Source organism: Gavialis gangeticus, unplaced genomic scaffold, assembly GCF_001723915.1.
Source record: "Gavialis gangeticus isolate Ggan-Ray unplaced genomic scaffold, GavGan_comp1, whole genome shotgun sequence".
Taxonomy (NCBI): domain Eukaryota; kingdom Metazoa; phylum Chordata; order Crocodylia; family Gavialidae; genus Gavialis; species Gavialis gangeticus.
Window position 1 is genome coordinate 25,167,179 of NW_017729025.1, and position 13,001 is coordinate 25,180,179.

Genomic DNA, 13,001 nt, shown 5'->3' on the forward strand with positions numbered 1-13,001 from the left:
CAGCCCTCATTTCAGCCCTTCCCCTAAATTTCTCTGTTGTAGACAGGCACCAGACTGCAAAAAATGGCTCCGATGGACCATCAGTGTACCTGAACGAGTCAGCCAGAATGGGCATTAGAGTAGCAGCATGCCTAGGTCCCCCTCTCTCTGTCTTTTCTTAACTGAAAGACTGAGTTGAGAAGAGATAGTTTAAATTCACAACTGTATCCCCCTCCTTCCTGAACCCATAACCATACTTTTTAACCTGACTCCAGTAGCTAGCATGAATCCATGGGAATATCTGACATAGTTAAGGTTGCAAAATAGTTTCCATTCTAACCCTCTATTCTTGAACAGTATTTTCTAAAATATTTACTGTTGGGGCTGACATTTCCCAGGCTTGGTCTTGGGAAATGAAACTTTCTGAAGATGAATGTTACTCAGCAGCCTGAGTAAAATATCTTCAGTCACGTGAGCTACAGGAAAGAAAAAACAAAATGCATTATCTTCACAGTTAAAATATCATTCCTCTCCTCCACTAAAGGCTGAAGTGGATTCTGCCACTGAGTGACAGTTGAGGGGTGCATGTGTTAAACATGAATGCTATAAATTATGGGGAGAAGACATATTGTGCATGCTAAGTCAGGTCTGCTGAGCTCTTATCAGCACCTAATAATCCCCTTTATAACAGAGCTGCACCTTCTCACTGCCTACCTCAGCCAGCAGTTCTCCAATTCATTGCATCTGGCTGCATCCAGACAAAGGGGGTAAAAAAGGCACATTTTTAACATGAGCAAAAAATGATAACACAGCCAAGGCAGATACAGCATTATCAGGTGTCAGTTAATCAGAGTGAAACACCAGAGGGGACAGTCCAGAGAGGGAGTCTCTGGGGTAAGTGTACCATCAACTTACTGGCTACACATCTTGACACATCAGTCCTTTTTTATTAGGGATTTAAATGGAGCTGGTTGTAGGCTCTGTACATAATGGCTGCTTCTTCCTATAAATTTCACACTTCTGTTTCTTTAAAAAAAGATTCTGTTTTTGGACATGTACCTGCCACCAGATCTGCTGGTGCCGCATGAGCCCAGACAGTCGGTGCCTAGTCACCTGACAGCAGGAGCCATGCTGAGACATCATCCCTCTTCAGAAAAGCAGGAATTTTCATCCCAACATGGCCCTGCTCTCTGACGAGGGCTTCAAAGTCTCGATTCAGCAAGGAACTTAGACATACTTGACTTTCACCTTGTTGAAACATTGAAAATTGGACTTGGATTGGTTTCAATAAGGCCCTTTATCATCATTCTGGTGCATCCAAGGCCCTTAAGCTGGGAAAATCTTTATGCCCTCTTTAAAGAGCCTTGTCACTTCCAGGGTTGTGTGAAGGGGCCCTGCTATAAAGGAGAATACTTACATGCTTAATGTAAGGCATGCGAGTAAGGATCTTGCTGAATTGGAGCCTCAACTTAGACACAGGTCGCCCATCTTTTTCTTTAATAAAGAACACAAGCTAGGAAACTACATGAAAATAAGAGGCGCACTTCTTAATGCGCTAAGAGTATTGCATACTTTAAATCCCGATATCAGGAAATGAGAAATACAGGCTCCAGCAGAAAGTGTAACTTGGTCCCACTGCATGTATGTGTTACTTTCAAATCTTCTCTGGGGGTTAACACATGTTGTATAATGTATAGTGCATAGTGTACATCCATACCTCTATCCCCACCCTGTGCAAATCAGTAGAACCTAGCTTGGCTTCAACAGAATTGGGCTCTAGAGGATCTGGTCCCAAGTAGTACAATACAGCCAAGTTACTCCAGCAATTGCAACCTTAGCTTGTGCAATCCCTGACTTGAACAGAGTGGCCATCATTGTGGCAGAAAGGCCCTTTTTGCACAAGCATAAACACCACTGTACTATGGAATCACCCTTTCTGCAGAGGAATCATGGGTTTCAAATATTAAAAGATACATGCATGTTCAACATAAGATGGCTGCTTCGGTGATTGCTACAGGCTTTAAAAAAGAGCAGAGACACCCCAGCAACAGAGCCACAGTGAACATGATATGCAAATCACAGCGCAATCTCGCTCTTTGTCCATTTCAAAATTAGTTTCTCCCGTCGTGTTATAAATTCATCACAAACCACTGAGTCTGCAGCTCCCTTCCATGCTATTGCCTGAAGCTGGAAGCAGAGAAAGCCATTTTGCCCTCACTCATAGACGATCCCTGTTGCTACTTACCGAGGAACTGTGAGGAAAGGAGCAGAAAAGAGAGACTCTTCATTTTGCAGCCTGCTGCTTGCACTTTCCTTTCCAGCCCTTAAATGAACTTTAGACTGGCAAGTATCACATGATGGCTCCTGTACTTGAGTGTCTGCAAGGGAACAGAAGAATGGGGAGCAGATGATAAACACTTCAACCAGGGGATTGCCATTAAGCAGACTGGTTTTGCCCAACTTCTGGTCTGAACTCACTGATTTTCTTATGGTTATTTCTTTTTACCTGCAGTAGTAGGGGACAGGAAGCCAAGACACCCACATTCTCTTCTCCATGCTGCCCTGACTCACCATACATGGCATTTTCTCCCTCTGGGCCTCAGTTTCCCCACCTGCATTTGCTCAACTGATTTGGGGGTGCGTGCATAGGGCTTGTCCACAAAGAGCTTTGAAGAACTAAGGCACCACATAAGTGTTAAGCATTATTATTGCCTGCTAGTCTCCACTTCAAAATGCTTGTTATCTTATAATTAGTAATAATAGTGTCAATGCATTTTCAATTAGCTTGCTTGGAAGAAAGCAGCTCGCAGAAATGATCGGTTATTGTACTTTGGACACCAGCTGATTTGCTCATTATCTGGAGAGTGCAGTGGAGGCTCTATCCTAGCGCAGTCGCTGTGGAAACTGTCGGGGGTCAAAGGTGGGCAGAAGCAGCAATGTGAGCAAATGGAGGCTGGGAGGAAGGAAAATGTGTTCTCAGAGCAAGCTGTGTCTCTCTGAATCCACTAGAAGGCAAAAAGCACATACACTGCCAGAAAGATGGCAGGAAACTTCCTGACACATTTCCTTCTCTATTTCTCCTGCATCTACACTCCCAGCTTTGCCAGTCACCACCCACTTCCCAAAGGACTTCCCCTCTCACACTTGGTCTTCCTCTAGCTAGGAGCAAGGGTCTATCACAAGGGGTGTGGATGTGCATCCGTGCCCATGTCTGTTGTAAGATATGTACAATCAAGTGTCTGCAGTAAAGTATGTGCAGAGTGTCCTGTATGTGCCTGGAGATCTTCAGTTGGTGTGTAGTTGTACTGAACTGTTGACAAGGGTATGGTATTGGGACTGCAGGAGGGTGTGCAGAGGACAGTCCAAGTGTCTCTGTCAGTGGGTCTATGACAGGAAGGCAGTGGTAGAGGACTTCTGTCAGTTTGTGGGTATGCAGGACAGACGGCATATCTGTTGGGGAAGGGAAAACCATCTGTGTCAGGGTTTATCCTCAGGCCCCTGCTACATGTTACATATATAACACAATAAGCTGGCTAAACACACAATAAATATAGACTGGCTATTAGTGCAAAGTAATCATCACGCAATTAACCAGTTAATCACGCAATCAATTTCGACCAGCCATACATGCAAAGTAATTATCACATGATAAAAATGACTGTCCAGATATAAAAAAGCCAACCTGCTATAGTTAGTGCTTGAAAACGTGTAATAAATCTATAGCTGGTTTCTAGCCAGTTTTAACTGGAACATGTAGCAGGGCCCTCGGTGAACCAGCTGTGGGTGGGGGAAGTTTGTGGAAGAAGGAGTGCCTGTGTCCGGCTGGGGGTGGAAATAGGTACTTTGTATGGGTACTTTGTATGGGTGAGCATCTGCGTGTCCAGTTGTGGGTGGTGGGAGGTTTGTGTCAGGGTGAGTAGGTGTTTCCGCTTACAGGTGGGGAAAATCCATTTCAGCTGTAGGCAGAAGGGTATGTCTGCCTCAGGAGAAATGTCAGCATGCCTAATTGTATATAGAGAAAGCCTGTGGTACAGTACTTGTCACCAAGCCTGGCTGCGGGTGGGGAGAGGCCTGTGCCAGAGCAGGCCTGCATGTCCAGCTAAAGCTAGGATGTAGTTCTGTGCCAGGAAAAGTATCAGTGTATCCAGCTCTAGGTGCAGGAGGTCCGTGTCAGACCATACACTGGTGCATAAATCTTTTTACCAAAACTTGCTTCAGTCTGTGCAGGGTAAGGGGTAAAGGAAGTCAGTATGTCTAGCTGTGGGTGTGAGGTATGTTTAGGCCACCTGGGGGTCCACACTAATCCATGTCAGGGTGTGAATCCATATGTCTAGCTGTGGCATCAGGGTGTGGGGAAGATCATAGGTATAATTTGGCCCACACACTCCCACTCATCTGCACAAGGGTGTATGTGCACCCAGACTGGCCCTGGTGCAGTCCATTCCAGTCTCCCTCTCCCTCCTTTCCCTACCAAAGAGAGGGCAGGTGAAGAGCTTTTAACTGTTTGTAGGGGGAGGTCTGTGTCAAGGCAAACCTCTGCCTTCCTCATCTCTGCCTCCTTTCTTTCAGTCCCTTAAGCACACAGACTATTTCAGAGCTTCAGAAACCTGCAGTACCACAATCCCACTTGCTGACTCCACTCACCCAGCACTTGCTTTGGCAGCCCAAGGACTGGGACTAGAAGAACTGGGGGGATAAAAGGAGTTAATTAGGTCACATTTCACTGCCATAAAAACTTGGGAGGAACATTTTGATTGATTTAACCCCCTAGTACCTGTGCAGTGTCATCTAATCAAAGTCTTCTAACTGGCCACTCAAAAAGGGGCAAAGCCCTAAGAAAAACAAATAGGCAACTGAGGGTCTGGAGCACAGGGCTTGTAGCCCTCATCCCCTTCCCCTAGATGGACAGGCCAAGTTGTTTCCAGAGCTGCTGGTTTCCAGGAAAGAGATTTTTTTCCATCTACGTATGATCTACTCTATTTGGTTGCACTTGCTGGACTTTACATGTGCTTCCATTGGCACACAATAGACAGGCATTCCTGACTGCTCTGCTATCAGTAGCCTACCCTCTTCAAGATATACCATTCCTCCCGTCTTTGTGTCATCTGCAGCTGATACCAGTAAATCTTACCCTGGGGACCAGCAACTCTGGAAGGGATGTGGGCGCCATGGTTGATAATCAGCACAACATCCAGTCAGTGTCACTGTGACAAGCCAGGAGCTAATGTCTCCTTTGAAGCATAAGCAAAGAAATTCTAAAGTAAGCAGAAGTCACATTACCTCTGTATGCAACACAGCTGGAATCACTACCAAAACCCTGTATACAGTTTTGATGTGTATACTTCAAGAAGGGTGTTGTGGAAGTGGAGAGGGTTCAGAGAAGAGCCAGGAGGAAAGCTAAAGGATTGAAAAGGGAGTATATGAGTATTGCTTAGGCATGCTGGGATGAAGTCAGGAAAGCCAACACACAATTGAAATTGCAGTTAGCAAGGGATGTGAAAGGTAACAAGAAGGGTTTCTACATGTATATCAGCAACAAGAGGGAGATCAGGGAAAGTGGGGGAGGTGACCTAGTGACAGACAATGCAGATAAAGCTGAAGTACTCAATGCCCTTTTCATCTCAGTCTTCACAGGAGAGGTCAGCTCTCAGACTACTGCACTAGGCAGCAGTTTGAGGAGGAGGTGAGCAGCCAACAGAAAGAACAGGTTCGGGACTATTTAGAAAAGCTGGATGTGTACAAGCTCATGGGGCTGGATGGGATGCACACGAGGGTACTAAGGTAGTTGGCTGATGTAATTGCAGAGCTGCGGGCCATTATCCTTGAAAAGTTGTGGTGAACAGGAGAGGCCCCAGATGATTGGAAAAGGGCAAACATAGCGCCCATCTTTAAAAAGAAATAAAGGAGGATCCAGGGGACTACAAACCAGCCAGCCTCACCTCATTCCCTGGAAAAATCATGGAGCAGATCTTCAAGGAATCCATTTCTAAGCTGTTGGAGAAGAAGGTGATTAAGAACAGTCAGCATGCATTCACCAAGGGTAGGTCATGGATGACCAACCTGATTGCCTTCCATGATGACATAACTGGATCTATGGATGCAGGAAACCAGCGGACGTGATACACCATGACTTTAGCAAGGCTTTTGATACAATTTCCCATAACATTCTTGCAAGCAAGCTAAGGAAACGCAGGTTGGATGAATAGTCTGTAAGGTGGATAGAAAACTGGCTGGATCAGAGGGTAGTAGTCAATGGCTCTCTCCCTTGTTGGCAGCTAATCTCAAGTGGAGTGCTCCAGGGGTCAGTCCTGAGGCAGGCATTGTTCAATATCTTCATCAGTGACCTGAAATATGGGATGCAGCACACCCTCAGAAAGTTTGCTGATGACCTCAAGCTGGGGGGAGTAGTAGATACGTAGAAGGGTAGGGCTAGGATTCAGAGAGACCTTGACAAATTGGAGGATTGGACCAAAAGAAATCTCATGAAGTTCAACAAGGACAAGTGCAAAGTCCTGCACTTAGGATGGAACAATCCCATGCATCACAACTGGCTGAGGACTGACTAGCTGGGCAGCAGCTCTGCAGAAAAGGACCTGGGGGTTACAGTGGGCAATAAATTGAATACGAGACAAGAGTGCGCCCTTGTTAAGAAGAAGGCTAACAGCATCAGAGTGTTGGCTGCAGATCAAGGGAAGGGATTATTCCCCTCTGTTCGACACTGGTGAGGCCACATCTGGAGCACTGTGCCAAGTTTTGGGGGCCCCCACTACAGAAAGGATGTGGCCAAATTGGAGAGAGTCCAGTGAAAGGCAACAAATATGGTAAGGGAGCTAAAGCACATGACTTATACGGAGAAGCTGAGGGAACTGGGCTTCTTGGCTAAGTAAAACAATCAAAAAGCCTGAGGCTGACTTGATTAAATCTTCGCAGGTTAGTCTAAATTGTGTAGATTGAGCTAATAAGCAAGTGAGCAGACACTCACTTGATTCCGGAAATGCAGCCACATGGCCATGGGACGCTAGAGCATGCATCCCTGCTTGGCTGTAGCAGACACCTTGGGCCAAGGCTAGCCTGCCCATCTGGCGAGGGGAGGTACAAAACATCCCAGGATGATCGGGGACGGTAGGTTAACTTGAATCTGGAGGGGATCTGGGACAGAAGTCAATACATTGATTTAAGCCAAATCAGTTAAGTCTGATGCTACCTCCATCCAACTTTATCTTAAGCCAGTTTCAGCCATTTTGAAAGTGGTTTATGTGCGCTGAACTTCTGTTGTGTTACAGATGAGTCCCCAAAAGCCTGTTTCTAAGTGACAAGTAGCCTGGTCAGGAAAGGAAAGAAAACAAATGACGCATCCAGCTAAATCAGATCAAATAAAACAGAGCACAAGGCCTGAAAAAGTTACAAAAGGCCTTAAATTGGATTATCCAGATAAAAGTGTGTCATAGCTTTAACTTAAACATGGTAGTAGCAACGATTGAGGTAACCGAATGTATTGGATATAGTTTTGCTATAATAGATATATGTGTGTTAAGTTTATTAGGTAAGTATAATAGTAATATTAGTACAATATTAATAAGTATTAGTATATTATTATACTATTATAAGTATTAGCCTTGTCAGTGATGACCATAAAGTAAGATTAAAAGAAAACAGGATGGTGGTAAGCAAAACTCCATGATGGTGAGGAAAAAAGATAAGAAATCCTCCTTTCCAAAACTAACTTTCACAGGAACCTAAGTCCCTACTAATTAAGACCATCCAAGTCCATAAGAGAACTGATTCAGTTAAGTTCCCAAAGTTTCAGTGAAATAAAGAGATATGAATAAAACCAATCAAAGAACATTAATTAGAATATTAGGCCAAGCCATTTATAACCTTAGGGTATAGACTGCTAGGCTGAATGCTACCTCCCTCCTAAGTCTCCCCAACTGGTATAGGTGAGAATCTGTATTAAGCTGTTGTTAGTAGCTATAGGCACTAGAATAATTTTTTGTTCTTGTGATTTGGGGCTGTGGGGGAAAAAAATTTTTTTTTTTTTAAATCAGGCTATTTGCCTCTTTTCTGATTGGGTGGGAATAATTAAGGAAATTGCAACTGTACCTTAATTCTGCACCCAAGCTTAAAGGGAGGTTCTGAACATACAGGCTATAGTCTTGTCTCTCCAAAGGCTGAGCCATCCTGAGTTTTTGGTAGAGCAGATGAAGTTCAGAGCAAGAGTGGGGCTATCAATGGGGCTTCTTCTCTATGATAGTCAGGAGCAGGATTTGTTATCCCAAGGAGCAGAGGACACCTCTAACTTCCACTTCTGCGGAGCTGACGTCACCTATGATTACCAAATGCCATTGTCACCTATGATATCCAAGCCCAAAACACAGCTTAGTATATTACTGTAACAAGGTGGCCTGTACCCTTAAGAGGAGGCAGCCAGCCGGGTGGAGGGGTGCAGCTGTGATAAGGCCCAGGAAGCAGAACCAGAGGGAGGTGTGGAGGCGAAGCACCAGGGACAGGAGACTGCTGGGCTCTGAAGAGGGCAAGCTGGCACTGGGAAGGAAGGAGATGCAGGGGCTCCTCGTAGGCTCAGGACAACAAGGATTTTTTGTTTACTTGCTTTATTTGTTAAAAGTCTGTATGTGACTGGGGTATGTTGAGAAATACCCAGGGAGCAAAGGTCAGCCAGTTTAAAAGACTATTTATTACTGGGGCTTCCCGAGAGCTTCTTGTGGAGGTTAAAGAGGACCTGAGGCAGCAACCCACTAGTTACATGCAACAATCACTCTGAAGGAAGAAATAAGGATGCATAACAATAGAGTTCCCTGCACCCACCAATTGTGTCCTTCCTCAGGAAATGGTGGTTAGTGGGTCTGGGTTTTTAACCCCTCATTTGAAAGGCCTTCATCATTCAAGACCACCCAGAATTTCTTTGCATCCTTGGAAAACACCTCCTCCTCCATAGGCCACTATAGACAGCGTGTGGGACCACACAGCCGCCCTCTCATCTCAAGCCAGGTGGTGCCCAACTGCCAAAGATAGCTAAAGGTTTTAACACTCCTCCACTGAACCCCTCTCTTCTTGGTACAGCCAAAACCCTTCCCAATATATTATTTTCCCACCGACCTCACAGTCCAGAGGGACTCTCTGCCCTACTGCAACTCCAGGGAAACATACTCCATTCCCCCTGCCCTCATGGGTGAGGAGGCCTGTTCCCCTCCTGCCTAAAGACAGGACTTTGCTGTGGGACAGTGTCATGTTCCCCAGCTGTCTCCACTGCTGCCTGTGATGAAAGGGGTGCTAACCGGTCAGCAGCACAGGTTTCCCCTGGGACTTCCCACATTTGCTTATTTAAAATATCTTGCCAACAGCTGCTGCTGAAACTTCCCTTTCAACTGTTTCATGACTAGCTTGGCTCTAGTGGCAGGAATCCATGTGACCATGCCCCCCTGTCCCAGGACATCCCCTGCTCAGAGACACATGCAGATCACTCCCTGTGCCACCCACTCTGCCTCTAACAATGCACGGTCCAGCTTACTGGCACAACGTGAATATTCTCTCAACCTCTCGCCACACATCCAGGGCCCTGCCCATTCTTCTTTTTTTTTGGAAGAGTTTTGAAAATTGTTGAAACTAAACCAAGAAAGTGATGATGGGGAAAAAAAAAGGCCACCTATCAGAGATCACTCAGTGCTTCTGGGTCCCTGAATGGAGGCAGATTTTGGATTTAAGAGGAAAAGCTTCCTATTTGGTAGGGAGAAGGACTCCTGCAGCACTTGGCATCTGAGCAGCCAGGGGCTATTGGCACGTGTTGACTCCTTTCACACCACCATCAGGAGGTCACTGTGGAAAGACCTTCTAAAATATTGAAAGAGCGAGAGGATTATTCCCCCCTCCCCCCATCCTTAAGTCTGGGGCACTAAGAACTGGAGGGAACAGGGCTGATTTAATGAAGCATGGAGAAGCATAGAAAGGGACAGAAAGTTAATCACAAATGTTTTTGTAGCAGTATTCATCAAGGGGAAAACCTCACACAAACCACCCACCATAGCCCCACGGAAGCACTGCATGACTGCATCTATAGGGAGTCTTATATACATGAGTAATTCTCTGGCATTGCAGGGTGCAGTTCAAGTACTGGTGCTTTGCAACTTCTCTCTGAAATGTATGGGCAGTGCTGGCTTCTCAATGGTCCCAGCACCACAGGCAGAGCCTGTCCATGACTGTAGGACCCTCTTGGGACCATTCAGTGAATAAGCAGCCAAGCAAATTGGCCCACTGCTTTGCAGAAGAAACTGCCTCTGGCACTGGGTAGGAAACTAAGGGGAATGCCCCCTAAGATGCAGACAAGCTAAAGAACAGGGAGTTGACGGGACAGTGTCTAAAGACAGAGGTGGTTCAGAATCATAGAAAAGTAGGGCTGGGAAGGATCTCTGGAGGTCATCCAACCCACTGCCTGAGGCAGAATCATCCCTGTTCAAACCATCCCATACAAGTTCTTGTCTACTTTTACTAATAAAAGTACACAATTAACCTTGTCCTACAACTATGAGGCATATTGCCTAAAGACACCAAAAGCACCCTAACCTGCCATAGGCAAAGCAAGGAGACAACAGCAGTCAGTGTGCTGCTGCTGCACGTGTTCTTAAAATGCACTTGAGAGATCCAGAGAAGAGGGCCATGCCCCTCACTACAAAGAAAGGCAAAATCCCCCCACAGTCCATACCAACCTGACCACAATGTAAAACTTCCTGATCCTAATTGTGGTAAATCAGTCTGCCCACACAAGGAGGGGCAAGACCCTCTAGCCAGGAATCTCTAGGCTTTAATCCCAGCAGGAGCACTGGTACAGACCAGCTTTGGCTGAAACCAATACCCAACGCCTCTAAGGAAGGCAAAACAAATCCCCTCACACATTTAGCAACAGGAGGAGGGGGAAATCCTTCCTGGGCCCATGCAGCAAAGCCCAGAAGCTTGAGAAAACCAAACACACTCCATTCAGCTTTGCAACCTGGGGACAACCAGCATAACTACACACATCACCCCCTCTCACTGGACAGCCAGAATGCCCCTTTCTGTATTTCCCCCATAAAACTTATCTCCATTCTTTTAATCACCTTTAAGTCAATTGTAGAGCTCTGCTTCATGCTTTTGCTCCTGAGCTTGGTCATCTTTAACAGCTGCCCAATCTGGATTGCACAGCTTATCTTATTCCCCAGTGATCTCAGGGAGAGGGGGCTCCTGGGCTTCCAGCTGTTGCTCTTTCCAGAGCACTTTAGGCATAGCTACTCATGTTGTTTCTCAATCACCTTTGCTGCAAGCTAGGGCAGATCAACTCCGCATGCCACAGTCTGTTCCTGGACACCCTCCCTTCCCAGCTCCAGAGCAGATGACAGCTCACAGCACTATAAAATGGTAAGGAATAACATTTTGTCCCCAGGCCACCCTCTCACTACAGCAAGGATTCATAGAGTCCCCAACATCAACCAAGCAGTATCCAGAAGACATGACTACTCCATTGCAAGGGGCTGCCCAAAATGGCGACAGAAACTGGGAATAATGTAAAATGTATCAAAACATCTCTCCATATGGAGGTTGAAACAACAGCTGGCTGTTAAAGTCCTCTCCATGAGGCCAGAACTTGTGAGGATCGGCCACTCAAGGAAGGGATCCCACGCCAGCTCTGGTCAGCTACCCAGTGGGCTGGACGGGCAGGTGGTGCTCCACGTGTCTGCTCGCTCTGTCTGGGATACAGGAGAAATCCAGGCAGAAGGCACCCTGAGAAAGGGCCTCTGTGCCCCATGGCCAACATTTTCTAACAGGTACCCAAAGCTAGACTTCTAAATCCACATTTTGGTTTCTGAAGGGCTAGCACAAAGTAAGCCCGCAGCAGTTGCCATTTATTTCCATGGACTCACATGCAGCTTTCACATAAGCACCTGAGCATGACAGTTATGTCAGGTGTGTTGGCAGATGCCCAGACAACGCGGTCATCACCTCTTCCCTCCCAGGAGTCTTTGCAGGCTCCTCTGGGGTCTCAGGAGCAGGCTCCTCTGGGGTCTCAGGCTGTAATAAGCAGGCTGTTCAGCCTTTGCTGTAACATCAGGGACTGAAGCAGGAACCTCTTTAGTTTAAAAAGATGTTACAGCCAGAGCCAAGGCTATAAAAATTCCCATTCTCTTTGGATTTTCACAGGGGTGGGGACACACAACATACATTTGCCAGGGGTAACAAACAGCACTGCACCAGGTAACGCTTTTCTGTCAGTCAGGGATGGTGAGAAATGAGTTTGGCTGCTCTGAAGTCCATCTTAATCCATAGCATAAGCACCGCACAGAAAGCAGCAGCACAAGCCTCCCTACAAGGCCCTTATATCTCAGACCAGAACTGGAGGCACCATTGCCTCATCAGGAAATAGAGACCACACAAGTCCACAAGCCATTGGATTCCTGCCGAGGCAGACTGTGTGCTGTGGGCGCCCACCCACCAGCACCTGGGCTGTGACCATCAGCTCATTTCCCACAGAGCCCGAGGGACACTGGGAAGTCCTGGGGCAGAGACAGATATGACACATTCTGCAGAAACCATGCAAGGGACTGATGCTGTTTAAAGATGCACAAAGACAGAGAGGGAGGCAAAGCCTTGGTGAGAGAACACCACAAAAGGACTTTCTAAAGCTGGTGGCAGTCATGGGCAACTCCACTGCAGTCACTTCTCAGAGACCATCTCCCTGCCTCCAGCCCGCGTTTTTAAACACTCATTTCTAAGGACATGGATTGAAAAAACAAGTGAGGATCTCTGCACCCCAGAGATATCCCCAGTTGCTACTCTTCTTCTTCTAGAGACAAAGGGAAAAAGATAAGCCCCATGTTCCCATCTCTTCTGAGTTAGGGACAGCAAAGAACAACACCTGCCAACTTGCCTGGTAAAAAATCTTGCAAAACGATCGCTTTCTGGCTGGATGCTGGCAAAGGCCATATCAGTGTTTTCTGTGCCAAGGGCTGTATGAAAAAAAAAAAAAAAATCTCCAG

General features: G+C 46.4%; 1 protein-coding gene across 1 annotated transcript in view; it reads right to left on the reverse strand.

The window, feature by feature from the left end:
- The window catches only part of AMN (amnion associated transmembrane protein), a 64,142-nt gene extending 61,813 nt beyond the window's left edge, over nt 1-2,329 (reverse strand). Inside the window, exon 1 of the mRNA XM_019518531.1 lies at nt 2,225-2,329. Within this exon, the coding sequence (XP_019374076.1) occupies nt 2,225-2,267 (43 nt within the window). The 5' untranslated portion in view covers nt 2,268-2,329. The remainder of the gene's footprint in view (nt 1-2,224) is intronic.
- Nucleotides 2,330-13,001: the final 10,672 nt, after the last annotated feature.